General features: G+C 34.8%; 1 protein-coding gene and 1 non-coding gene across 2 annotated transcripts; both read right to left on the bottom strand.

Moving 5' to 3' along the window:
* Nucleotides 1-3453: 3453 nt before the first annotated feature.
* Nucleotides 3454-7074, bottom strand: LOC140056253 (bombesin receptor subtype-3-like). Its single transcript, XM_072101561.1, has one exon. It carries the CDS (start codon nt 6837-6839, stop codon nt 5751-5753), a length of 1089 nt encoding a protein of 362 aa, XP_071957662.1. The 5' UTR covers nt 6840-7074; the 3' UTR covers nt 3454-5750.
* Nucleotides 7075-10421: 3347 nt separating this feature from the next.
* On the bottom strand, nt 10422-10572 carry LOC140057861 (U12 minor spliceosomal RNA). The gene has a single exon (XR_011846980.1). It is a non-coding gene; the product is annotated as a U12 minor spliceosomal RNA (small nuclear RNA).
* Between the last annotated feature and the right edge of the window lie 16364 nt (nt 10573-26936).

The raw sequence follows: 26936 nt of genomic DNA, 5'->3' as shown, positions 1-26936 counted from the left end.
TTTAATGTGTCATATGGTTGATTTAAACAACAAAAAGAAAATAAAATAATTAAATTATTCATCATATTATATTAATATTATTATATTCATCATTATATATATATATTCATTTATCATTATTAACGAAATGGATATTATAATTATGATACTTTCTCTTGCTTTTTCATTGGTGAAACGTTAGCTGCTATAGTTTTCAATTCTTCTCAATTTTTTAAGTCGATCAATAGTGTTCATTTTGGTATAATAATTCGGTTTTTTTCCCTTCTCCAAAAACTCATATTAAGGTGAAACTTTGTTGGGTCCCGAATGTGTTCCTTAATAGGTGTTCTATAGACTGTTCAGGCATGATTAAAGTTAGTACTTCACTTCCTTCACAGAGTAGTTGAGTTAATTTTCAGCGTTGGAAAAGGTACAATTGTCCACCCCACCCTCCCCCAGTATCACATTCACCTTTCAATAATGTACACATTTTCTGTATTTTAAACGTCTAATTTGTACTCCTGTAAAATAGTACAAATACAATAGGGACTTATTATCGAATCCCTATTCAATTTATCTGCGTATTATTATTTATGCTATGTTATAAAAACACGTAACTTCAAGTCTACATATTAATTGTGCCAGTAAAAAATAAAAGCATAAATATCAGATAGAAATTGTACAAATTTATAGTCTGTTTTGTCTACGTGTTTTGGAGCACTGCTAATTCGTTTGTATGTATTTGTTGCACGCTTGGGGCAGGCTTTAAAAGGTATTGGCAGCAACGCTGTAATACTTATCAATATATTGCATAATATTATCGCAACAATACAATAATACTAATTCAATAAGTATTCTGATCATGAAGCTACTTGAAGGTCACGTCACCATTGATGTAAATCGTTGCGCTATGCACAAACACGTCCACACTGTAAAAATAGTGTTTAGATCTTAAACATGTTTTTTGTACCAACCTTTTCCACACATTTAGCCTTAAACATGTTTAGATATGAAACATGTTTAGGTTCTAAACACATTCTAAACATATAGTCTGTATCCAATAAAACATCACATCAGTGACATATTGAAACACGTTTAGGTTTTAAACGTGTTTAAATTGTCATGTGTGGAGCTTTTTCCCGCCACAGTAAAATCGTATGCACGCAACGCTAAACACGTACCTAAACATGTGGAGAAACTGAACATAATAGTGACATGTTGACTGCTAAACGAGTGGAGGAAACAACATGTAGCTATAAACACGTTTAGGGTTTAAACACGCTAAACATGTAACTAAGTGTAAGGCTAAATGTGTGGAAAAAGTGGGTACAAAATACGTCTTCCCCACTACTATTGTTGACCCCTCTCCCCACAACAATTGTTGTAATAGTTCTACCATGGTGTAAGACTTCCTCTGTGGTTCTCCTTGTTCAAATTTATTCATACTGTTTTACATCATCTTTTTAAGGTATGGATACTTTTCATAACTTCATACGGGTGACCAGTACAGAATGTGCGTAGTTACGTCACGGGTCATTGACCGAAAGTTTTTTACGTTATGCAGGTAATTAAACTATGTTATTTTTTATATTCATTTCTGCCCTTCGCAAAACATGTGCTGATTTATTGATGTGTCTAAATGTAATTTGTATGTAAATATCAAATAAGATTATCGTTACGGTGTCATTCGTTTAGGACCATGACGTCACGTAATTTATCTATAAATGTCACCAGATGAATTTACAATTCTACTTCATAATGAAAAAACAACATAAAGTTACGAAACTTAGAGGATTGAAGCGATGTCTAATTCGATCTAATAAAGTCGTATATAAATTCTGTAGAGGTGATATAGGCCTACGTCACTCCGTCGCGTGTATTGTTTATGGACGATTATGTCATGAATTAGGCCTAAATTGCGATATAAGGCGTAAGGCTCTGTCGACACTATCAAACTTTATGTTAAAAAAAATTGATATGCCCATATATGGACAGTATGATGTCATATCGCTACCAAGTTTGGGCATATCACTACCATATTTGGGCAAATTACACTAGTTTGATAGTGTAGATAGAACTTCGTAAAGTCGTATATAAATTATATAGATGTGATATACTGTACGTCACTTGATGGATTGCTTATGAACGATAGTTTCATGTATATGTATTAGGCATACATTGCGATAAGGCGTAATTAGGCTGGTTTAAAATGAATTCCTCGTAAGAAGAATGCATGAATGGCGTGTCAGTAGGGCATACGCACATTTATGTAATACTGTAATTCAATCAATATATAGACTTACATTCAATGCGTCGGTTACGGATATCAGTTTTCAGTAATTTACTGTATTTCAAGTAAGCTTAAGCCTAGATTATTTTAAAAAGACGAGCGGTAACGGTAAGCAGAAAACCGTGTAGCTTGTGTCCCACGTATAATCTGTATCTATCCTGAGCGTGAACCACCCGTCCGCTCCGCGTTGTCTGTCAATAATAGGAATAACAATATTCTGTTTTTTTTTAACCGTTACCGCTCGTCTGTGTAAATTGGCATTTAAGCGTGGTTCCCATCCACTAGCGACGCAACACAAGGACGTAACGCAACGCAAGTAAATTGACCAATCACAAGCGATGGCTTATTCGCTTGTGATTGCTAACTGTCTATAACTTCGCTTGCCATTGGTTAAAACGCTTGCGTTGCGTTACGTTATAGTGGGAACCAAGCTTTAGACCTACATTCAATGCGTCGGTTGCGGGTATCAGTTCAGTAAGTTACTGCATTTTATGTAGGCCTAGATTATTATATAAAGTAACATCAACATCATACTATAATTCCCGGTCATAGTTTCATCTGTTTTTGTCGCGGCAAATCGCGTAAAGCGTGGTTCCCACTAGCGACGCAACGCAAGGACGTAACGCAACGCAAGTGAATTGACCAATCACAAGCGATGGCTTATTCGCTTGTGATTGCTAACTGTCTATAACTTCGCTTGTCATTGGTCAACACGCTTTCGTTGCGTTTACGTCCTTGCGCTACGTTCTAGTGGGAACCAAGCTTAATCAATCAGGAATATTCGATTCCCACGAATATAATGAAAACAGACCCATTACTGTACATGTAGGCCTATATACACTCGCCGTAGACATGGATTATTTGACTGCGAAAACGCAAACTTCAATAATGAATATCAATAATAAATAAACTTTATCGTTTTCTAAAATTTATTTCACTCCCAATCCACGTTTAATCAAGAAACTACACTACAGATCATTGTGCATGGTATTCATTGTACACGTCACGGCTATTATGATACATTCAATCAATATGTAATTGAGAAAAATATTAAAACAAAAGCTTGGCATGATATATCTCTAACACATTGCATTCTTACATGACGTTACTAGTGTACAAATATAAATTTATAGTATGATATACAATGTAATCTGTATAGAGTAAACATGACATTAAAACTCATGTTTCAATAATCCGTAATATTTTATTTTGATTGCAAAAGCTTTACCGATATTTACAATTGATTACATTGAGTTTAAAACAATACAGTAAAAATAATGTTAGATTGAGATATTTTGACAATGTGGTTGATTACGTCATTTAGACTAGACGTAAAAGATTAATATAATACTTAATGGGAAGAAAAATACGATTGTTATAATTATGTATACGGGCAACGTATACGTTTTGACCAATCACAAATGACGGATAAGCTATGTTACCGCTTGTGATTGGTCGAGTCACTTGCGTTGCGCGTATTACGTTATTGCATACTATTATTCTACGTGAAGAAATACAGTACTGTAAATCCAAGTATCTAATGCAAAAATAACAAATATTAACTAGGTAGTACATTTAATAATCATTTTAATACAAATGCTTTTAATAGGCCTTGGAAGGTACGGTATTTAAAAACATTTATGGAGGAAATATAAATATTACCTAATATTTCATTTCATAAAAGAAACATTGTTTTCCGTAATTATTGGTAATAATGTACAGTTTGAACGTTGTCGTCATAATTACGTCATTATCTGTCAATCTTTATCAAATCAAATACGTCGATTTATCGCGTATTACGTGATGGTACTTGCGACAAAGATTTCATATCAAAAATGATTTCCAATCTCTCAAATTATTTCCAATCTTTCGAATTATTTCCAATCTTTCAAATTATTTCCAATCTCTCAAATTATTTTCAATCTCTCAAATTATTTATAATCTCTCAAATTATTTTCAATCTCTAACATTATTTCCAATCCCTCAATTTGTTTCCATTCTTTTAGTTTCAAATTATTTCCGAACAAATGATTTCCAATCTCTCAAATTATTTCCAATCTCTCAAATTATTTTCAATATTTAGGCCTATATATTACTACAAAGATCTAAATATTTTGTTGTATTTGTTTGCGTCAAATAATGACGCAAATGCGTTTATCATACTCTGCCCATATCGCTTTTGGAATTTCATGTCGCCTAATTCTTCAGTCGTATCAAACCGTAGGCCTAAAAAACGTCCATTCGTCCATCCGTCTTATAATGTCTCAAATCATCATTTGTATCGCATTATTTAAAGGAAAATAAATGATTATTAGTTTTAATGTTTAATTATTTAAAATTATACCTTTGAGTAACTTTAAAACAACATAGCTAGCACTAGGCCTAAAGCGTGGTTCCCACTAGCGACGCCACGCAACGCAACCGACGCAACGTAAGGACAAACCCTTCCAATAATTGTGTTTGCCCCCGCCTGCGTGAAATCAAACCTACGATGTTTGCAGCACTATTGCGTTGTCGGTTCCCACTTGTGATTACGCAATACAGCACTTTGCGTCGATAAGTCGCTGCGTTACGTTGCGTTACGTTCTAGTAGGAACCACACTTAATTAAGTATTTAGTCAAGCGTAACATGAATACCCGTATGTCGTATGCTACGCGATACTCCATTGGCAGTGGCGTAATGAGCGCTCACTGGCTCCTGAGCAGTGTCCAGAGGAAAAAACAGGCATTAAAATATGTCGAAAAGGGCTAAAAACACCCGAGGCATTCAGCGTTGGAGGGCCACTTGGGGTACCTAAGTCAGGGGCCTCAGGCCTCTACGACGTTACTGTCCATTGGTACAGAGATGTCCAGCTGGTGTCTTTCGGGTGAAATATACGAAACGCTTCGAGCCATGAATCGGGAGATGTACAGCTGTTCTTGTTTTGCATTTTTATTTTCGTTATGGCGTGTTCTCGAGTATTGTCGTTTTAACAGTATGCATTGTTAAGCTTGGTTCCCACTAGATACGCAACGTAACGCAACCTACGCTACGTAAGAAAATGCCCTTCCAATAATTGTGTTTTCCCCCGTCTGCGTAAAATCAAACCTGCCATGTTTGCAGCAATGTTGCGTCGTCGGTTCCCACTTGTGATTACGAAATTTACAGCACTTTGTGTCGATACGTCGCTTAAGGTTAAAGTTGAGTAATTCACAATCCATACAATACACGAAACATACATTAAGTTAACAGTTAATTTAGTAAATATCATTGAAATATGTCATTTAGGCCGAAACAACAACCAAATGATAACATTATCGCCTAATCATTCATCCATTTTGTCCCATATTTTGTCCGTCTCAAGGTGTCGGCATTCATTGAACAAGCGTACGTGCGTCTCGTAATGTCATCGGTCGTGCGGAACTTATGATACACGTTAAATGGCCCATTACGTATCACCTCGTTTTAACACAGTTGCGTATTATAAGAGTGCACGTTCCGTTACGGTTCATCGAACACCGTTTCTGCGCAGTTATTAACCACAATTGGCTTTGTCGTTACGCTGTTGTACATACCGGTGTACGACGTCGGTTTTTTTACCTTCTCTCGAACCTTTCCGCAAAAAAGCAACCATAAAAAATACTTGCGGTAATTTCTACTCATCGCAACCAGAGCTATCGGGTTGATACAGCTACTCAGATATAACATAATAAAGGAAACGTTTTTATAGCCTGCTTTGAAGTTTATTATTGTGGGAAATAACTCCACGGCAACTTCCTTGAACATATACGGTAGCCAGCAGATCGTGTACATGACAGCCAGGACGAGAACGGTGATTGCCAGCCGTTTTCTGGCCTGCGCTTGATTTTTTGACGATGTTGATTTTGAAGTTGCCTTTGTCGCTTCCGTCGGCATCTCTCTGATACTACGAAACAACTCCATTGCAACCAAGGTGTATAGAATAGATATGATAATTACAGGTAAGGCGTATAGAAATACGAACCTGCATGTCTGATACACGAGCGTAGCGTGTTGCCATTTTACCTGAGGTTGAAACGAACAGAATAACTGATTTGTATACGGGATTTGGAACACCCTAGAAAACCACAGTACTGGTAAAGCGAAACAAATAGAAGTAGTCCAACTTACGATGATTGAAAAGTACGTAACGCGCTTCGCGTAGTCACGCATCGGCGCGACGGCCATGTTGATTGCAAAATACCGATCCGCACTCAAAGCCGTGAACGATAACGCTGATACACCTTGTGACAGGATTAAGACAAAATTGGTGAGCTTACATCCGACTTCGTTACCACTCGCGTTATCGAATCCCAAACTCATAATTGTGAACGGCATCGAAAACATTAACACCAGTAAATCGCCTATCGCAACACTCAAAATCAAGTAATTCGGAACGTTGTGCATTTTCTTGTAATACAGTATAATAAAAATCACCAATGAATTTCCAATTACACCAATTAATTCGATAAGTAAAGTTATAATTTCTATGAAATAATCTTTATTGTCGTCGTCAGAAAAATCGTAACCCATCGAGCCGTTCCCGCTATCATCGGAGTACGAAAATTCCATGGTTGGTTTGAGTCTATTTGTTGTCGCCTTGGCCTACAACTTCTTACTGATTGAGGAATGACAAGCGGTGGTTTGTCGCAGATTTTGTAACATAAATGTCGTCACGCTTCGTTCGTCACGAGTACGTTGTATCAACCAATAGACAACCAGATAATGTTCAAATGTATGTGCGTCGCGTTTATCACTATAGCAACCATTTAATAATCAGATATTTTATTAGTAACTTTCTCGCTTAGTTTAGTTTCGTTTTGTGAGCATCACCGTAAATAATATAGAAAATATCAATTTAAATTTAGCAACGAAGTACCGGTAATAGAAAATGTCAGATTAATGAAGTCGTAATTTTTGTCAAAAAACAGAGAAGATATATTGTTAGTAAGGCATTATTTAAAAACAAAATTTACGATTTTCGTTCTCAAATATAACAGACAATGATTTTCACCTGTATTTAAGGCGGAGCTCGGGCTATTTAAAAGTGTCAATATTCTATCGCACGTGAAAAAAAAAACGTGATGTTTTTTGTTTATTTGGCAAATGTGTACAACATCGATCGTTATTTAAAAAGTACACGTGGTCGTAGAATGTGACGTACTTGGGTTACAGGTAACAATAAACGTCCATAATCCAATCAGTTTCTGTTACTTGAGGGCAGCAGACTTTCATCCGGGCATTCACTCCATCATCAACGTACTTGTCATTGGTGGAAAGTCACGTCTTATTCTTGATAATATTATGAAGATCTGAAAACGAACCAGAAATATCTATATAATTATTAATGCTTCTAAATTTTTCGCGTAATTTTACGTATCTTCTCCAAAACCACTGAAAGATACGTGCTCACATTTGGCACACTGAAGTTTATTGAGGGGCCGCACACGATAGGCTATGTCACTTTCCTGAATTTTAAGGATAAACACTAACAAAAGAAAAAATAACAGTAATTTGACGTCTCAGCGACCATGTTACGTCACTGTATAAACTACGCAACCTCCTCTGTTTTGTACCGCCATGGCAGAATCTACAAATACCATGCTGGGCCGCTAAATATACAGTCAACCGTGTATCGAATGATCGCGCTGTTGAAGTTTTAATTAATTACACCTATTCTTGGAACTTAATGTATTTTGTAAATCACGGTTTGGCTCAGTGAGCAAATCGGCGTGACCATTGATATCAATGCTTAGTAGGTTCGAGTTCAATCCGCGACATGTGTAATAATAGTATCACCGTTTAAGCTAAAGTCAAAACTAAACCACAATGTAATTATAAAACTAGCCCAACTAGCCTAGGTGTCGTGTTTCCACAAAATAAATAATAAATAACGTTTTGGGTGTATAGTTTTGTGTCATTGTTTCATTTTGAGCATTTTATGGGAGGTTGTTGGTTGAGGGGAATATAAAAAACCATGAAATAAACAAAAATGTAAATTAAAACACACACACACACACACACACACACACACACACACACAAATAAAACGAATCCAAATGAGTGTCGTGTTTCTGCATATCAAATATCAACGAAAAATACACCCAAAATGTTTGTGTCTGAGCGTGTCATCTAATTTCGACTACTTTTTGTGTTGAGTCCGTAATCATTTTTATTATTCCAATACTTCACATCTTAAATCGATAACTTACCAATTCATATTTTATCATTAAAATGTTTTAATCACTGCCAACTGATTGACAGAAGTCTGTCTCGCTCATGCACGTTGTCACTTTCTGAGGCGCACCCCAAATCCAGTACAACTTTCATTTTGTAGCTTACAGATATTTCAAAGTAAAGGAATACTCCGTGTATAACAAAATCTATGGCCGTAAGTAGTTCCGAATTGTATTGTTGACAGGGACTGGTAAGCGATTTTTTATTTCGTACAGAAGTTGGGGCCCCTTATGTGAAATATAGTTAAGTTCCTATAAATATAGTTAACCTAACACTCTAAATAATCTCTCTCACTATAAAGTAAAAAGAACTTGCTCATCGGATTCGAACCCCATACATCGACATCCCTAGCCTAATCCACTCGACTACACAGACGGCTCGACAGAAAACCTTTGTACAGTATTAGCAAATTGTTCGCTCATTTATAACGTAGCTTATGGACATGATTAATGAATATTCATTCATATTTTGTGACGTCTCATGAGGGGTCCCCAACTTATGTACGAAAAGAAATATCGTGGCCGGGAAAAGTACGCTTTTATTATACTTAATAATCATGCCATGTGAATTATTATTAAGGTAGACACACGGTGCGGAGCACGGGTTTCTGGTAGACCACACTTTAATTACAAAAGTAGCAAGTACGTAACAAATCTCCCATACAAAAAAATTGCAAAATATCAAAACCAGTGAAATAAAAATAAAATGTAAATGAATAAACTTAATTCGTGTTTCCGCAGCGATGTGTTTTTCATTCGATTTTTGTCCACTTTTTTTTTTATCTCTATACGTATCAAATAATTAATACACCACGAAAAACACCAACAAAATAATATAGTTTGGCATTTTTATACTTTCGTTATGTGTTTGCGCGCATCATCTAATTTACACAGCACAATTTTTCTTTAGCGTCTTTTATTTCAAAAGTAAAGTCAAATTTCCATATCCACTGTACTATTGCTTTAATTTTTAGCCTACATATATTGAAGTGAAGGAATAGTGTATAACAAACCAATGGCCGTAATATAAATACAGTGGTTCCGAATTTTATTCGCGGATACAATTTGTTTTTATTTTGATAATTTAATTATCTGATTATTAAGTGCGCTGTTATTATACTTGCCCATGTAGTATATAACAACATATTAAGGCAGAAAAAGAAACGGGTTACTGTTAGTATTAATAAAATCGCAACATAGCTGTACGATGTGTGTACGCGCGTGCGTATTAGCAGTTAAATGAAAATTAGTATACACATTACAACGAAATTAGATACCTACACATACAAATAAATAATAATATACCCATAAAGCTTGGTTTCCACTAGCGACGCAACGTAAGAAAATGCCCTTCCAATAACTGTGTTTGCCCCCGCCTGCGTGCAATCAAACTGCGATGTTTGCAGCACTATTGCGTCGTCGGTTCCCACAATATAGTACTTTGCGTCAATACGTCGCTGCGTTCTAGTAGGAAGAACCCAGAAAAAGAGAGCAACTAGCATAATCACAATGTACACTCAATCGCTTTGTCATTGCGTTTACGTCCTAGTGTGAACCAAGTACTGTAACAGTACGTACACATTGATGATAATGAAGATATATATTGTTTCTCAAAATAAAAACATGATCGATCAACACATCATTCTATTCTGTGTCATTATAATGTCAATTGAATACCAGCACTTCACACAAAATGGATAATTGGTTTGATTCATAAATCATCTTGTATGACAATTATATGTGAATAGGTCACTCATCTCTAATGTTGTACTAAATATACGCTGGGGGAAGTGTGATCATTAATAGAGATCGATGTAATTATTGTAACACACCATTCCAACATTATTCACGCGGCAGAACCGGTCTCTGAAATGGTTTAATTGTAGTTCTACTATTTGTTTATTTTAGTTTTTGGTGAGGGGTAGATCACTCGACCCGGGCATCTCGCGAAAGTAGGCAAGTCACACCGAGGGCAACCTTTCCCCATAGAAAAATTTCTCACAGAATTAGACTGTGGAACCCGGAGTCACCCGGACTCGTTATTTTCCTTACTCATTAGTTTAAGGCATACCTGATGATTGCTGCTGGTTGGTATATAATGGACAATTCATTTCGTACAAAATAAGTGTCAAAATTACTCTTTATTTTTATTTTTAAGTTTTAATTTTTGATTTAACAACTAAAATATTATAAAATAAATATTTAGATTATATTTTATACATTTAGAGTTTTAAAGTGTTTTATTTTGTATACTATTTTAAAATATGTTTGTTTTGATATTTAAATTTTCTAATTCAATAGCGCCACCAATGTGGAAAGTAGATTATTTTTGGCTGTTGAAGTTATTGTTATCACTCCCTTTGATTTTGTTTACCATTGTGTTAGGTGTGATGTGTATTCCTTTACATTAAATTCTAATTGTTAGACCTACTTTTTTTTCAATCGTCATAAATTTTTATTGTAAAATGCCTTTAGGCAAATATGTTATTTATAATAAGTTGATAAATTTAGTGAAAATAAAAAAACTAGCTCGAATTGATTGAAAAGAACACAGGTGTTTTAATCAACCTTACGAGGTAATGACATGGCAAGTTTTATTCTTCTGGCCATCGTTACTCTATAAAGAAGATTTCAGTTGAATAGATAATCAATTTGTGTGAGCAGTTATTTCTATAACACGTGTGATACCCGCCAACTGTTGTATAAGGTGCTACTGGTAGTGACCAATAATAAGATGTATTAAAATGAAGCTTAATTAAAACAAACTTTGATTAGGTTATTTTTTAGTTTTAATAAAGTTAATCACTTCTGTAGAAAAACCCCCAAAAATTATGTTTTCACTTATAAAATAACATAATAAATGGTTAAATTCAACCAAAAACCCATTGGCTGGCAGCCAATTTGACCATATTTGCATTGTAGCCAAAGGCTAAGCAGGTCATAATATTCAAAGCAGGCTCTAAAATACGGAATAACCTACCAACTGAAATTAAATATTCCCCAAAATTACTTCATTCAAATCTGGATATCAATCTCATTTTTTTCATACAAAACTAAACATTTTTTTCCTGATTTGTTTGTATTGATATTGATTGATTGTGTAATCCTGTATAAATGTTGTTAAATTAAATAATATTGGAATTTAACGATAATTAACGATCAATAATAATAATTTATTTGTAGAGAAGAAACTCGTAACATGAATAAGTATACAATTGCGTTGAAAGACTAACATTCAAGTAAGTGCGTAACTGGCTAAGTCATTATCCTACGGCATCGTTGTTGACACTATGCGAATTGTAATGCTAGGATGTTATATATAATAATCCATAACTTAAGAACTAAGCTAAATCAATTAGACACGATGATTACTTCTCTAGAGGCAAGGGAAGTTTCTTTCAAATTACAATCCGCGTTCTTGACGATTTGGTTCTTTAGAACGTGTCATAAAATGCTTGTAGCTATAGGCCTAGCTTTTTTTAGAAAGTATTTATTTCTGTCATTTAAACCCTGAGGCATAACACACCGTACAATATTAAACCATAGAGGCAAGGGGAGTTTCATCCAAATCAATCAATCAATTACAATCCGCGTGCTTGACGATATGGGTTCTGCCGACTAGATACCTTTGGAGTGTGAGTGTGATAAAATGCTTATAGCCAGGCCTAGCTTTTTTTAGACAGTATTTATTTCTGTCATTAAAACCCTGTGACACATATCACACCGTAAACTAACCATAGGCCTAGTATAAAACTGACTCCAAATAACGAGAGGCAAGTCATGATTCAACGTTTTGATCTTGATTTGATCATCATCATCATCATCAGGAATGAACAATAATTCCAGGCAGAAAATTATACAGTACTATTCATAAATATGTAAAAGAAAACAAAAGGCGGCAGATATTACAAAACAAGAGCGTCTTTTCCACGCACTATTTAACAGCCAATCAGATTAACGCAAAGTATATCGGTTAATAATAAAAGCCGTTTAAACGCATCAATTATCGAGTTCTTTTGACAATACGTCTGATTGATAAAATAAATCGTTTGAGATAGATACACAGTAGATTCTTAACAACATCGTTTTATTTTGTCCGCCAACGCCTTCACGCGTTACGTAAATAATTTGATAAATGCCCGATAATTAATCTTTATAAACGATGTATTGGTTAAACATAATCTGAAACATCTGCGATTTAGATATCTTGTCCGGTCTAGCTAGATTGAGAAATGAATAATTGTATAGATTTCGAAGAAGATGCGGTGTGATAATTGAATAGCATCATTACTACAATAATCATACAACAGGTTGATTTAGAAAATACTATCGCTGCTATTAAAATAATGCATGCTATAATCATGAGATTCATTCATCATTTAAACACAGGAAAATACACATTTAAAAAGAACGTACTTTTGAAAAACCTAAGGCTAAATGGTAGAATATTGACATGTCGCTCTTCTTCTAAATCGTATACTTTCTGACATTGCTTAAAATAGTATCTGAGCTTAAGCTTGGTTACCACTAGAGGATGCAACGCTAGGACGTACACGAAGCGCAAGAAAGTTGACTAATGACAAGCGACAGTTTGAATAATCCATTGCTTGTGATTGGTCAAATCACTTATACGTTGCGTTACGTTCTTCTTTTACGTCTCCAAGCATTAGTTACCATTGGACGCAACGTAATTTATCTAATCACAAACGATCGACGATTCATCGAACTGTTGCTTGTGATTGGTTAAATTGGGTTTGCGCGTACGTCTAACGTTGCATGTGTGTGGAAACAACGTTAGGCTCTGTCTAAACTAACTAGTTTGACAAAAAAAGTGCGATGTACCCAAATATGGTAGTGATATGCCCAAATATGGTAGTGATATGATATCATCATGTCCATATATAGGCACATCACATTTTTTTGTCACATAAAGTTTGATAGTGTAGACAAGGCTTTAAGCATTGATGGCAAGCAATGATAATGAACCTGGCAGTAGATACCTTGTCGATACCACTATTATCATCAATCTGTTGCCTTCAGGGATAAAGTCCAGCGGCGTAGGCCAACTGCTTACTTTGAGAACCGCGCTCGGGGCTAGCCTTACATTAATAATTTCAAAGATTGGCTAGGTTAGATTACACTGCGAAGGGACAGGTTACACTATCAATTTCAATTAATATGCTCGGCAGTAACAGCTAAACGAACCTATAAGGTAAAAATTTAATTCATAGTTTAAACCAAAGGAGGTCAAGGATTTAATTATGATCGTAATATTACATCGAATTAACTTTGGTAATAACTAGCCTCATTAATTGGCTATGGAAAAAAGTTTTAATTTTTACGTACGTGTAGCGAAAGGTTATATTATATAGAAGATCAATAGAGTGAAATAAACATCTCCGCATCTCCCCACAAAATCCACCAAACCCGGAACGAATGGCGCATAGACCATTAAAGCTTGGTTGCCACTACCGACGCAACGTAATGCGACTTGCGCAACGTAAGAAAATGCCCTTACAATAATTGTGTTTGCCCCCGCCTGCGTGAAATCAAACCTGCGATGTTTGCAGCACTGTTGTGTCGTCGGTTCCCACTTGTAATTACGCAATACAGCACTTCGCGTCGATACGTTTGCTGCGTTGCGTTCTAGTGGGAACCACGCTCAATGGGAACCACGCTTAACTGTCGCTTGTGATTGGTCGCGCTTACGTCCTTGCGCTGTGCCTCCTAGTGGGGACCAAGCTTTAGTGTGTAGCCTACACATCATGAGTGACGTATAAGTGCTTACTTGGTTAACAGATGTCTCTCCTTCTAATTTCGACCATTGTTCATAGGAATATAATCTTTTAAATAACCTTCGGTTTGATTAATTTAAAATGTAAAACAACATTTTAAAAGAAATTAATAAAATAGTATTATGTTTGGTTAAAACCGCGACCTCAATGTTGTAATATGTAACGTGAAATAAACAGTAATAATATCAAGATTCTGAACTACCTTTATTACCTCCGCCAAGGAGGTTATGTTTTCACCCCTGTATGTTTGTGTTTGTGTGTGTGTGTGTGTGTGTTTGTGTGTTTGTGTGTGTGTGTTTGTGTGTTTGTGTGTGTGTCTGTGAACAGCCTGGAGGCCACAGTTTTTGTCCGATTCTAACCAAATTTGGACACAATGATCTATGCCCAAAAAGCTCGGACGAGTTCGAATTTGAGGGGGAAAGGTCATAGGTCAAGGTCACAACTAACAAAAAACTATTTTACTGTCTAGAGACCACAGTTTTGATCCGATTCTCACCAAACTTAGCCACAATGATCAATGACACATCATATAATTGTGGTTACATTTTGAAGGGTCAGGGTCAAAGATCAAGGTCCATCAAAAAAAAAAAAATAAAAAATAAAAAAATAATTAAAAAAAAAAACCCTCAGTGGGGCTTGAACCACCAGCGACCTCAACTGTGAGAGGCTGGATACATAACCATTACACCACACTGTCATCCACAACTTTGTAGTGTGCAGTTAACATATTTACACTTAGAACTAATAAAAAAAAATGTTTAAAAAAATATTCAGGGGGCATTTTATGTAGAGGAATTTTACAGTAGGCGGAGGTTTGTACTCTCGGAGTACCCTCTAGTTCGTATTATTTATTTGTTGCGAGTATCTTCTATTAAGCTATGTCCACACCATCAAACTAGTGTGATGTGCCCAAATATAGTAGTGATATGCCCAAATATAGTAGTGATATGCCCTAATATGGTAGTGATATGCCCAAATATGGTAGTGATATGCCCAAATACAGTAGTGATATATGGCCAAATATAGTAGTGATGTGCCCAAATATAGTAGTGATATGCCCAAATATGGTAGTGATATGCTCAAATATGGTAGTGATATGCCCAAACACGGTAGTGATATGGCCAAATATGGTAATGATATTACATAATCGTGTCCATATATGGGCACATCTCATTTGTTTGTCACATAAAGCCGATTTTCCACTAGGCGAATTTGTTCGAGCGAATCGAATGCGTCAGGTTATACGCATGCGTAGATAGAGATTTGGAAGATGGAAACATGAATACGCATGCGTATAAGCTAACGCTTTCGATTCACGCTAACAAATTCGCCTAGTGGAAAATCAGCTTAAAGTTTGATATAATGTAGACAGAGCTTCACACAGTATTTCTATTTAAACTATTAAAATAAACATTATTGAAATTGATTTTGATACTTAGGCCTACTACTGTTTTTGATATTAACAACATTACTCATTTTATAATGTTCATCTCAGAAAAAGTTATTTATTAGAATCGTAAAGATAGTATATAAATCAATTATAACATATTAACTTACTACACTAATTAGTGGGTTACTTATTCGATCCTAAAGCGTGGTTCCCACTAGCGATGCAACGCAAGGACGTAACGCAAGTGAATTGACCAATCACAAGCGATGGCTTATTCGCTTGTGATTGCTAACTGTCTATAACTTCGCTTGTCATTGGTTAAAACGCTTGCGTTACGTTTACGTCCTTGCGTTACGTTCTAGTGGGAACCAAGCTTTAATACGCGCGCCAATTAGATACCAATATGTTTTATCTCAAGTTTTTCTACTTTTAAAGATGTATTAATTGTCCCCCTGAGAAAATATTTTTTAATTTTTTGCTGTTGAATATATTATTTTAATGTCACATACTAGTTAGTCACTTTGACTAAAAACGGGATGAAAAAAACCCTATTAAAATTATTTACCTAAAAAAACTATAATTTAAAAAATTGTCAAATTGGCTACCAGCCAGTGGTTTTTGTGTATTGCGTGCAATCGTGTTGTTATTGTATATTGTTATTGAAATTGATTTTGAACAACTAAAATAAATGGATAAATGAATCATGTTGACATTTATATAGGAATAATTATATTAACATGTTATTAAATTATGAATTGAATAGTTATCATTACATAAAATAGATAAATAAATAAATTATATTTACTCTGTTATTGCAAAGCTAATAATGCTAATAAAAAATACTGAATTGTAATAGAAAAAGTTTTAGTTACATACTTACTTCCCCTGGGGCATTGTATTTTGACATTACAAATACGAATGTGATGATAAATGATTTTTTACTCATTTTCTAACGTCTCATAAATGTGGATATAGATTATTTTACTTGTTTTTACAATCTTGGTGAATTAACTTTATTTTCAATTATTTCTTTGTGGATTTTCTTTTTTGCAATGTACACTCTCTTTAGATAAAAATTGATTTAAATTCATCATTATTATAACAGTCAGTAGTATACTTTTATTCAACTTGTTTGCTAAACATGTTATACTTACTGTAACATTTTAACTACCATTTCTGGTGTATTTCTTGTAATCAAGTTCTTGTATTAACTATCGTATGCCTGTATAATATTGGTTTTTTTTTTATCATATGTAGGTTCATCCCACTTTAATTTCCACCATATAAATTTTCATATCAATATAGTAATTTATACATATTTGTTCTAACATTGTATTGTTGTTATTATCTGTAACATACATGATTTGTTGTAATCATTTCTCTATCCATTATAATTATTTACCATAATGTTCTCTTATGATTTATACATATCATTTTTTAATGTAAATTCTTTTAAAAATATTGTTATTCAAAGAGTTTTTACCAAATTAATTGAATGATATAAATTATGAGAAAAAAATGGTTAAATTGAAGCTTGGTATAACTTTTTGAAAATGAGACAAATTTGTGTGGAGCGCAGTTGTAGTAGTCTGCATCTTACAAATCAAGCCTTAGGAAAGTAATCATACAATTGTATAGATACATTATAGTTCTGAGAGCAAAACGATTTCGAGTTGAGTGTAGCTGCTACTGTAAGGTAATCATAAATGTGTAGATACATTATAGTTCTGAGAGCAAAACGATTTCGAGTTGAGTGTAGCTGCTGCTGTAAGGTAACCATAAATGTGTAGATATATTATAGTTCTGAGAGCAAAACGATTTCGAGTTGAGTGTAGCTGCTGCTGTAAGGTAACCATAAATGTATATGTATATATATATTATAGTCCTGAGAGCAAAACGATTTCGAGTTGAGTGGAGCTGTTGTTGTACATGACACTGTGAACATTGTATTATCGGAAATGATAGCCTTAAGAGAACATGTTAGTAATCAAATAGCATTAATGTTGAAGTCATTCCGTATTATTTACATCAACGGCGACGATAGTAATCCAGAAACACTCCCAGCTTATTAGCCTAGGATTAAGTGGGGTTTATAAGCATTGTCAATGTTTCCATTTGTCGTCAATGTGACATTTAAAACGAATTACCGTTTACCTTACATTTCCATATGTCTCTAACGCGTCAATTATCGGTTTGTATTACTGTTATTCCATAGTTTATATTAAATAAGTTTAGTTCAGTTTCAGTTCTGGTTCATTAGTTCAGTTTATGTTAATTTGTTTGTCTAATGTTATTGAGGAAAACAAACCGTGTGGATATTTTAGAATTGTAACATCAACATGCTTGTTAAAAACAAATACAGTAGTATAACCATTGAATGTTTACTCTTCCCTGGTATAACTAAAGTTGCAACTTACGAGGACGAGAAGAACTCGGTAGTAAATTAATTTCACTAAAAAACACACTATAGCTAACACTAACAGTGGAACTGTTTGTTAGTAATATATTTATGAATTCGAAATGTTTGTTTATGTAACAATACAGGATTACACAATCAGGTAAAAGAAAACCTGTTTTGCATTGTGACCCTGTCTCGAATACAAACAATCAGGAAAAGAAGGCCATCTACATGGCTGCAGTCGCGTGCTCAAGTTAGTGTTAACCGACCAACTGACCGACCGACATATAGTGAGCTGTAGAGTCGCGTTGTGGAAGAAAATGAAATCGATATTATCTCGTCTTCGCATCTCCTCTCGTCTTCGCAAACATCATTGTTGTTCCCACTAGGACGCAACGCAAGGACGTAAGCGTAACGCAAGTGATTTGACCAATGACAATAGACAGTTTGGATAAGCCATCGCTTGTGATTGGTAATAATCAATTGCGTTGCGTATGCGTCCTTGCGTTGGGTCCGAACCGATCTTCAATGTATCATATGCCCTGTGTGTACTTTATATCCAAGATCATAGCACGCTCGTAATAGGAATACAATCTATTTTAATTACACTCCTTAAAAAAATATGTATTGTCCCACAAAAGATTAATTAAATCAGACTTTGAATAGGTTATTTTGTAGCTTTAATAAAGTTAATCACTTCCGTAGAAAAAAAAACGTAAAAAAAATAATGTTTTCACATAATAAATGGTTAAATTTAACCAAAAGTCTATTGGCTGGCAGCCAATTTGACCATTTTTTGGCTTTAAATTACAGTTTTTTCAAGTAAATAAATTTTGTTTAGATTCAATTTTTTCCAACTATTACGTGACATTAAAATAGCAATTCAACAAAAAATGTTTTACAAATATTTTTTTTGGAGGACAACACATCTTTAAGCAAATTACGTTTAACCATTTTAGGTAAGAATTGAATGTTACTAAACAAACAATAACACACATCACTGACGAACGACTGCTGATCTGTTAAAAGATCAACGTTTGAATCAACATACCAAGTAATGGTTGTTATCACGAATTTGTACACGAGTAAGTTAAGAACGTCGAGCTACTCGTGAACAAACGCAATAACACAATCGCGTTTACATAATCAAAATTGATGACGCGATGTAAATAAGGTGACGCAATGTAAAGAAGATGACGCGATGTAAAGTAGATGACGCGATGTAAATAAGATGCACAAACATCAGATTTAGATTGTGTCCTTCAAACGCCATTAAGCTCTGTCCACACTATCAATCTTCATGTACCAAAAAGATGTTATGTGACCATAATGGACATGATGATGTCACTATCACTACCATATTTAAGCATATCACTACCATATTTAGGCACATCACACTTTTTTTGTGTCAAACTAGTTTGATAGTGTAGACAGAGCTTTAGGAAAAGATGTGATGTGACCATAATGGACATGATGATGTCAGTATCACTACCATTTAAGCATATCACTACCATATTTGGGCACATCACACTTTTTTTCTGTCAAACTAGTTTGATAGTGTAGACAGAGCTTTAAGCTTGGTTCCCACTAGAACGTAACGCAAGGACGTAAACGCAACGCAAGCGTTTTAACCAATGACAAGCGAAGTTAGGGACAGTTAGCAATCACAAGCGAATAAGCCATCGCTTGTGATTGGTCAATTCACTTGCGGTTGCGTTACGTCCTTGCGTTGCGTCGCTAGTGGGAACCACGCTTTAGCAATCACAAGCGAATAAGCCATCGCCTGTGATTGGTCAATTCACTTGCGTTGAGTTACGTCCTTGTGTTACGTCGCTAGTGGGAACCACGCTTTAGGATGTTCTTGCTCAATCGTCATTTAATATTCAAAACATAGGAGAAGAACCATGTGCAATATTACCAATGTATCTATGGTATAATAGTAAATGTTTGCATATGCTCCACATTTACCCGTCTACCACAGGCTAATGTAACACAATATACACACCGCAGCCGTGTAATACATTTTCACAATTAATTCATAAATAATCATTATCAGTTAACCAATATGGCGTCTTAAATCATGGTGGCGATACCGAGGAACAGCAGACGAGAGTTCATCGTTCGTCAAGCACCAATTCAATCAATTTGCGTGGCTTAAACATTTCTAACCATTCATTCATTAATTTATTTGGTCAAAATCATTGTCAACATAATTATGTACACAAAGACAACAAGAAAAATGCATATAAAATGCCGGTAATAAGGTATAAAACTGCAATAAAACAATTGCGTCCTGGACCTCGCCTTTAATGAAAATGAGCTCACGCGATTACCCTATTCTATATTCCCACAAACATGTAACTTTTATTAACATTTATTTTGAAAAGATATAAAGCAGAATTTTTTTTAAATTTAACATAAGCGGCTGCCTTTGTTATAGATACCTGATTTAATTCATATCCGCATACGAATGCATTTTCAAATGTATTAAGTGATATAAGATATAAGATAAATAAAGTTAATAATATTAGTATTATATAAAAATAAAAACAAATAAATACGTAATTTGTTACTGCTTCTCGTCCTTGAAAACAAAAACTAATATTATGTTTCATAATTCAACACCTACATTAAAAAAAACCACTCGGGAGAATAAGAAATAAAGATGGATGATATTTCGTTAGTGATATGATTCTGTTTTCGATTTAATTATTTCGTGTGCATTTGATACGTTTGTTGTGTGTGTTGTATTCCTTTGATGACAAAACATGAAGATTAAAATAATATCTTAAATGATCGAATGGTCGCATCTCGATAAGCACCGCCGACAACATGATGAGCGCCGCAACGAACATCTTTTTTTCGCTAATGGATATGAACATATTAAGCGTGGTTCCCACTAGAACGCAACGCAACTACGTATTGACGCAAAGTGCTGTATCGCGCAATCACAAGTGGGAACCGACGACGCAATAGTGCTGCAAGCATCGTAGGTTTGATTTCAGGCAGGTGCGGGCAAACACAATTATTGGAAGGGCATTTTCTTACGTTGCGTTTCTACATCCATTCATTGTAGATGTAGTAATTGACCAATCAAAAGCGATGGATTATTCGAACTGTTGCTTGTAATTGGTCGACTCGCTTAAGCTTGGTTCCCACTAGGACGCATCGCGCGGACATAAGCGTAACGTAAGTAACTTGACCACTCACAAGCGATGGATTATCCAAACTGTCGCTTGTCAATGGTTGCGCTGCGGCTTAAGTTCTTACATTGCGTTCTGGTGGGAACCAAGATTTACGTTGCGTCCTAGTGAGAACCAAGTTTAAACCTTGGTTGCCACATTTTTGCAGCACTGTTGCGTCGTCGGTTCCCACTTGTGATTACGCAATACATCACTTTGCGTCAATACGTCGCTCAATTGCGTTCTAGTGGGAACCACGCTTTACGGTGTGGCATACGTCCTTACGTTGCGTCCTAGTAGGAACCAAGCTTAAGTTATGAAAGTTATTCCTCAAATGACTACCGCTTTCAAATAACAGCTTAAAGGTTAAGTACCGCAATTGAGAACTGTGAGAGCGTTGTGCGTGTCGTCGCGTTATTGGGCGTTGCGTTCTAGGAGTATGTACCAAGTATTCAGTACAATGACATGACCCAGTTTTGCTCTCATTATACTCGAAGTGTAATGTGCAATTTAAAACAAATTAGAAATACACACATTTGATAACATGTTAAAATAATATTCTTCTTGTCTTAATGTCGCCAGAAGCTAGATCAAATATTATAATTACACATTAGTATGTATTAACAATGACGTGGCTAAATTGGAAAAAAAGAATGACATTTTAAACTTTCTTAGACACGTTACACACATAAAATGAACATTTTCTCACTTTTTAAAAGGAAGGCTAATTATACTGCTGTTTGAATCACGATCTGCACAACAACCTATAAACAAAAGCAAAGATTCGGATAACTCGGATAACTTCGGATAAACTCGGATAACTTCGGATTCTGCAATCGAAAATGAACAGAAGCTGAACGGCAACGAGAAACTTGGAATGATACTAATTACGGTATATTTGAGCGTGAAAAGTAAAGCAGCATGAGCTGACGAGAATGTTTAATAATATAGGCCTACCGTTATACAGGGCATCATGGGAGAAACATACGTCAGGTGCATTATGCTTCTTTATACAGCGAATTGTGGGATAGATGAAGTATCAACATTTATGGTAAATGTAACACCAATAAAGAGTACAGACTTCTCTTGCTATTTCTGGTCAAAACCAGACAATGTCATTGAACTTTTCGCGCCATATTAAATAGCAGGTTTTCTTTTCCGACAGCCAAGGAGAGAAACAATAAAACACAATTATTTCATAATAGTAGAACGACTTTTCCCCTGAAAATGCAATATTAATATTCCAAGGTTCTGTAGTAACAATTTCAACCGTATTTTTTACGATTATTTGACACGCGGGAGCCATGTTTTAACGTCATTTTTGAAGTGATTGTTTTACTCAAGGACGGCTTAAAACGACATGATATCATTTTTCGCACATCATGGGATATTATATGCACTTCTGATGGAGTGGTTAACCAGAAGGAATAGAAATTATATAATTTTAAAGTAATTTAATTCTTGCTGCATCCATCACCCAGTCGCTTAGTAATTTAAAACAGATTATGTTGTACATACCGTAGCGTCTGACATATTATTATTAAAGAATATGGTAAACAAACTTTAAACAAGGCCAACAGCCATAAGTCGCGTGCTCTCAGAAAAAAATGAACTTTCAAAAAGTAATGTACATCAAAACAGTTCAAAAAGTACAGAAAAGCGATAAAACGCATAGCGATACCGGACCGACAGACAGACCGACCGACCGACCGACATAGTGAACTATTGAGTCACGTCCACGCGACTAAAAACGTCAGGCCGCAGAAAGTTTACCATACTTATACCGTACTATATGATTATTGGTAGACTACATTATAATTAATGATTCCTTGGCAATAAAATATTCACTTAGGCATTGCTTGCCCTTTTGTGTACATTCGCCAATTTGGTTCAACAAATTACCCAAGAAACTCAAATCGCAAAATAAAGGTCGCAAAATAAAAGGTCGCGAAATATTAAAAAAATGTAAAACCGAGAAGATTTAGGGCCGCGAAAATGTAGGGCTTTACAGTACTTGATAATGTTTTTATTAATCCGTATTAATTGAAAAGAATGACGCGAATTTTACTCGAAAAAAAACACGAATATATATATAAACTTTATTTATTCACGAGACTGATGTGCAGTACAACTCGTTCAATCAACATTGATTGATTTTACACAAGTTCGTGATATTACAAAATAATAAAACACCATATAAATACGACAAAAAAGATAGAAAAAATTGAAATTGAAAAGAAAAATTACAGCAGAATCCCTTCCATCTGACACCCATATTTAGGGAACACCATACTGGTACTTCCCGCGTAAACGGGAACCCCTATCCAAGTTTCTCTTTTATAGGGATATATATATATATAGTACATATATAGGGATTTAACTGTAGTACATAATAAATGTTTTCCTTGTTTTCATTTTATCTTAAAATAATAATAATAATAAACACATTTTACATAGTATCATGCCATTTTAAGAACCGTGTGTGTCACGAATTTCACTCGAAAAAAAACACGAATTCTGTGACGTGTTAGGTTACGTAATTGAAAAATAATACATATGAAAGATTAATTTAATAAAATGTGTTAAATTCGACACATTACAATAGGTACAAACTTCTTGCCATAGGCGACCACGGTATCCTTAACATGTTAACATTCACACATTATATAAATTCAATAACGGTAGATCGTCGCATTGTGATCGTTAAATACACCTGTGTCAAATCAATAGCTTACTTACTTAGTATAGCTATTTTACCTATGCGACACCGTGCTTAAGTTTGTAACATTGAATGCAAGCCCTTGTATTGTTTAATATCATTTTAATATAGCTTTCCATATGTTGTTTATGTTTTGCAATTTTTCAAACCTTCTGATGTTATTCATTGTACACAGGAAAACATATTGCTTACGTCATCAGATAACTACAAAGTCGGCTATTGTTAATTTTAAAATATGAAATTAGTATAGTAGGCTTAAGCCTTGTCTACACTGTCAAACTAAATCTCTGTCTACAGTATCAAACTTTATGTGACAAAAAATGTGATGTGCCCATATATGGACATGATGATGTCATATCATTACCTAATTTGGGCATATCACTACCATATTTGTGCGGGCATATCACATTTTTTTGTCAAAGTAGTTTGACAGTGTAGACAGAGCTTTATATTAAGACGAAATAGAACACACGGCTGTATACATCCTTCTTTAGCCCCCGCCGACTATATAATGTCTATTACATTATTTTCCACACTAACATACTACCCTTACAAGAGGCATTTGAAACAAAATGATTATGTGTAATAAAATGTTAGTACTGCCAGTTCAGTTTTGAACCTGAACTCATTACAGCTTTGTATTTATTATAGGCCTATCATCAGGTCATGTGATATGAAGTTAACGCGCGCGCGTAAAAGAAATGTATCCATTTTTGAACGCGTCAGTTATATTTATAATGAAATAAATCAACACTGCATACACATTTCTTTTTAGTAGTGTCAAGTAAATTAAAATCCCTCATTACATTGTTGGTCACGTGACAGCACAAAATAGAGGCACATATTGTGTATAATAGGCCTACCTTATCAATCTTCAAATCCTATTGTTATCAATTACAATATACAAGATTTTGATTTACCTCGATTATAACAAATTAACGGTCTTGAATTGAAGCCTTAATGTACTTACATGTTCGAGCTACTTGCATTCACTGGAAAAATACAATGCTTGCACTCTCTGATATCACTATTGTATTCTGCTGTATGTTGCTATTATCCAAATACTGTAAACAGTCTAACATTCACTTGTAGCACGATCTCTACTGGGCGTACTCATTTGAGATGAATCCAACTACGCATGCTCAATGCCAAACTGCTTTCTAAAGTTATTTGTAGTTGTTATGCATATAGAACATTATCAGTATTTCTTGAAAAATATAATTGAATATTTTAGTTTAGTTTTTAAAGCTTTATGGCTTGTAAAAGGGTCTTTTATAAATCATCTGTGACGACACGGTGGTGCGCGAGCAAAAGCTGACCATAGTATTATCACTATTTGAACGCGCGCGTATTTGCACGCGCGCGTTAAAAAGTGTATGTAAAGTTACTTTTTTAAACATTTATATTTGTCTTTTTGTTGGTTTAGGCTGTCTTCTGTGTCATCTCAGAGCTGAATTCGGAAGGACCAACAGTCAGACTGTACTAAAAAAATTCCCTGCAACTTTGATGGATTTAATCCTCAGTAACAGAGTAAGTCAGTGCTAAATTTTATTCTATTCGTTTTCTGTGGTACTTTATAAGAGGTTTCAATATGTGATCTATTCATTAAAGACGATTGCTTCGTTGTAGTGATCTTCTGTTTAGGCCTACACCCTTTTTAGGTCTACACTATTTTTAGGCCTACTCACATCGGACTGGCAGCCTGTTGGGATTATTAACCTACCGGTATAATTCGTTTGTACCGCACTAGACTTGCCCCAAGTCTGTAGTTATTTTGAGGCTTGTCGATGTTTGTCTCAAATTTAAGCTCAAGTAGTATAGGTATGAAACGCCATATGCGCCAAAATATTTATCTTTATTACTACTATTAAGTCAAAGAAGAAGAATTGTTTTCAATTAATCTTGTACGTTTTTCGTTTCTATAAATACCTACAACAAATAATGTTTACTATGCATTTTTTTCGACAAGAATCAATTAGGTTATTATCAATCATGATAAAACATGCCATCGAAGAGGAAGCTACCGGAAATAGCGAAAACAACTAAAGTGATGAATGATCAATATAAATAAACGTTGAAGACTATCATCAGATCGATGTAACAGTTTGAAAGCTTTAGATATTTCCTCAGGTGCAGAACAGGTTGTTGCCTCTAATTGTAGCCTAGTAGGATGTATTTACATGATAGGCAGTCAAAGTAATACTCTACAGAAAGGGTCATACTCCCAGAACTGTCTTAAAATTCACCTGCTGCTTTTTCACAACGAAAAAGAAGCGTCGCGCGCGGTCACATTTAAGTAGGCCTAGGTTGTTTTCAATGTCAAGAACACGCACAGAGATTGTTTGCGCATGCGTACAAAGCAGTCTGTGTTGTCCCCGACGACCCATATTTCAGTATGTTTTAAAGTCGTGAATCGGGTTCGATCGTATCCTCCGTGGTGACACACGACACTTGCTTCTATATATATATTTTTTTTTCGTTTTCTTTAGGAACTAATTTAAATACTTTGTAACATAAGATGTATTGTGTAAAACAAATTCAATTTGAAAAATATGTCAGATAAATGTGGAGAAAAATTGAATCAGGACACAGTTGTATACATTTTCTATACGAGCTATTATTATCGTCTTTTATTTTAGATTTTATTTAGGTACGAAAAATAATATAAGAAAGCTATATATGTATAGCGACTAGAATAATGTTGGGTTAGTATTCCATTTTAATTTGTTTGTCGTTCAAAATATGTTTATGGCCGTTGTGACGCCTTGACTATTATTTTTATTATAGTATTAATAGTACAAAATAATGCAATACAATGCTAACCGCCCACATTCAATATTAAGGCCAGATGTAGGGTTTTCATTTTTTTTCATACTAAATATTTGGCTTTAGAGAATGTTATCAATTTGCGATTTATCAATATCGATAGAGGGCAGCAGAGAATATATA

This window comes from Antedon mediterranea, chromosome 8 (genome assembly GCF_964355755.1).
Source record: "Antedon mediterranea chromosome 8, ecAntMedi1.1, whole genome shotgun sequence".
Classification (NCBI taxonomy): Eukaryota; Metazoa; Echinodermata; class Crinoidea; order Comatulida; family Antedonidae; genus Antedon; species Antedon mediterranea.
This window is presented reverse-complemented; position numbering and strand designations above follow the sequence as displayed.

What these genes read in the sequence shown, in the direction of transcription:
- LOC140056253 (XM_072101561.1), bottom strand. Translation starts at nt 6,839, where the DNA reads ATGGAATTTTCGTACTCCGATGATAGCGGGAACGGCTCGATGGGTTAC.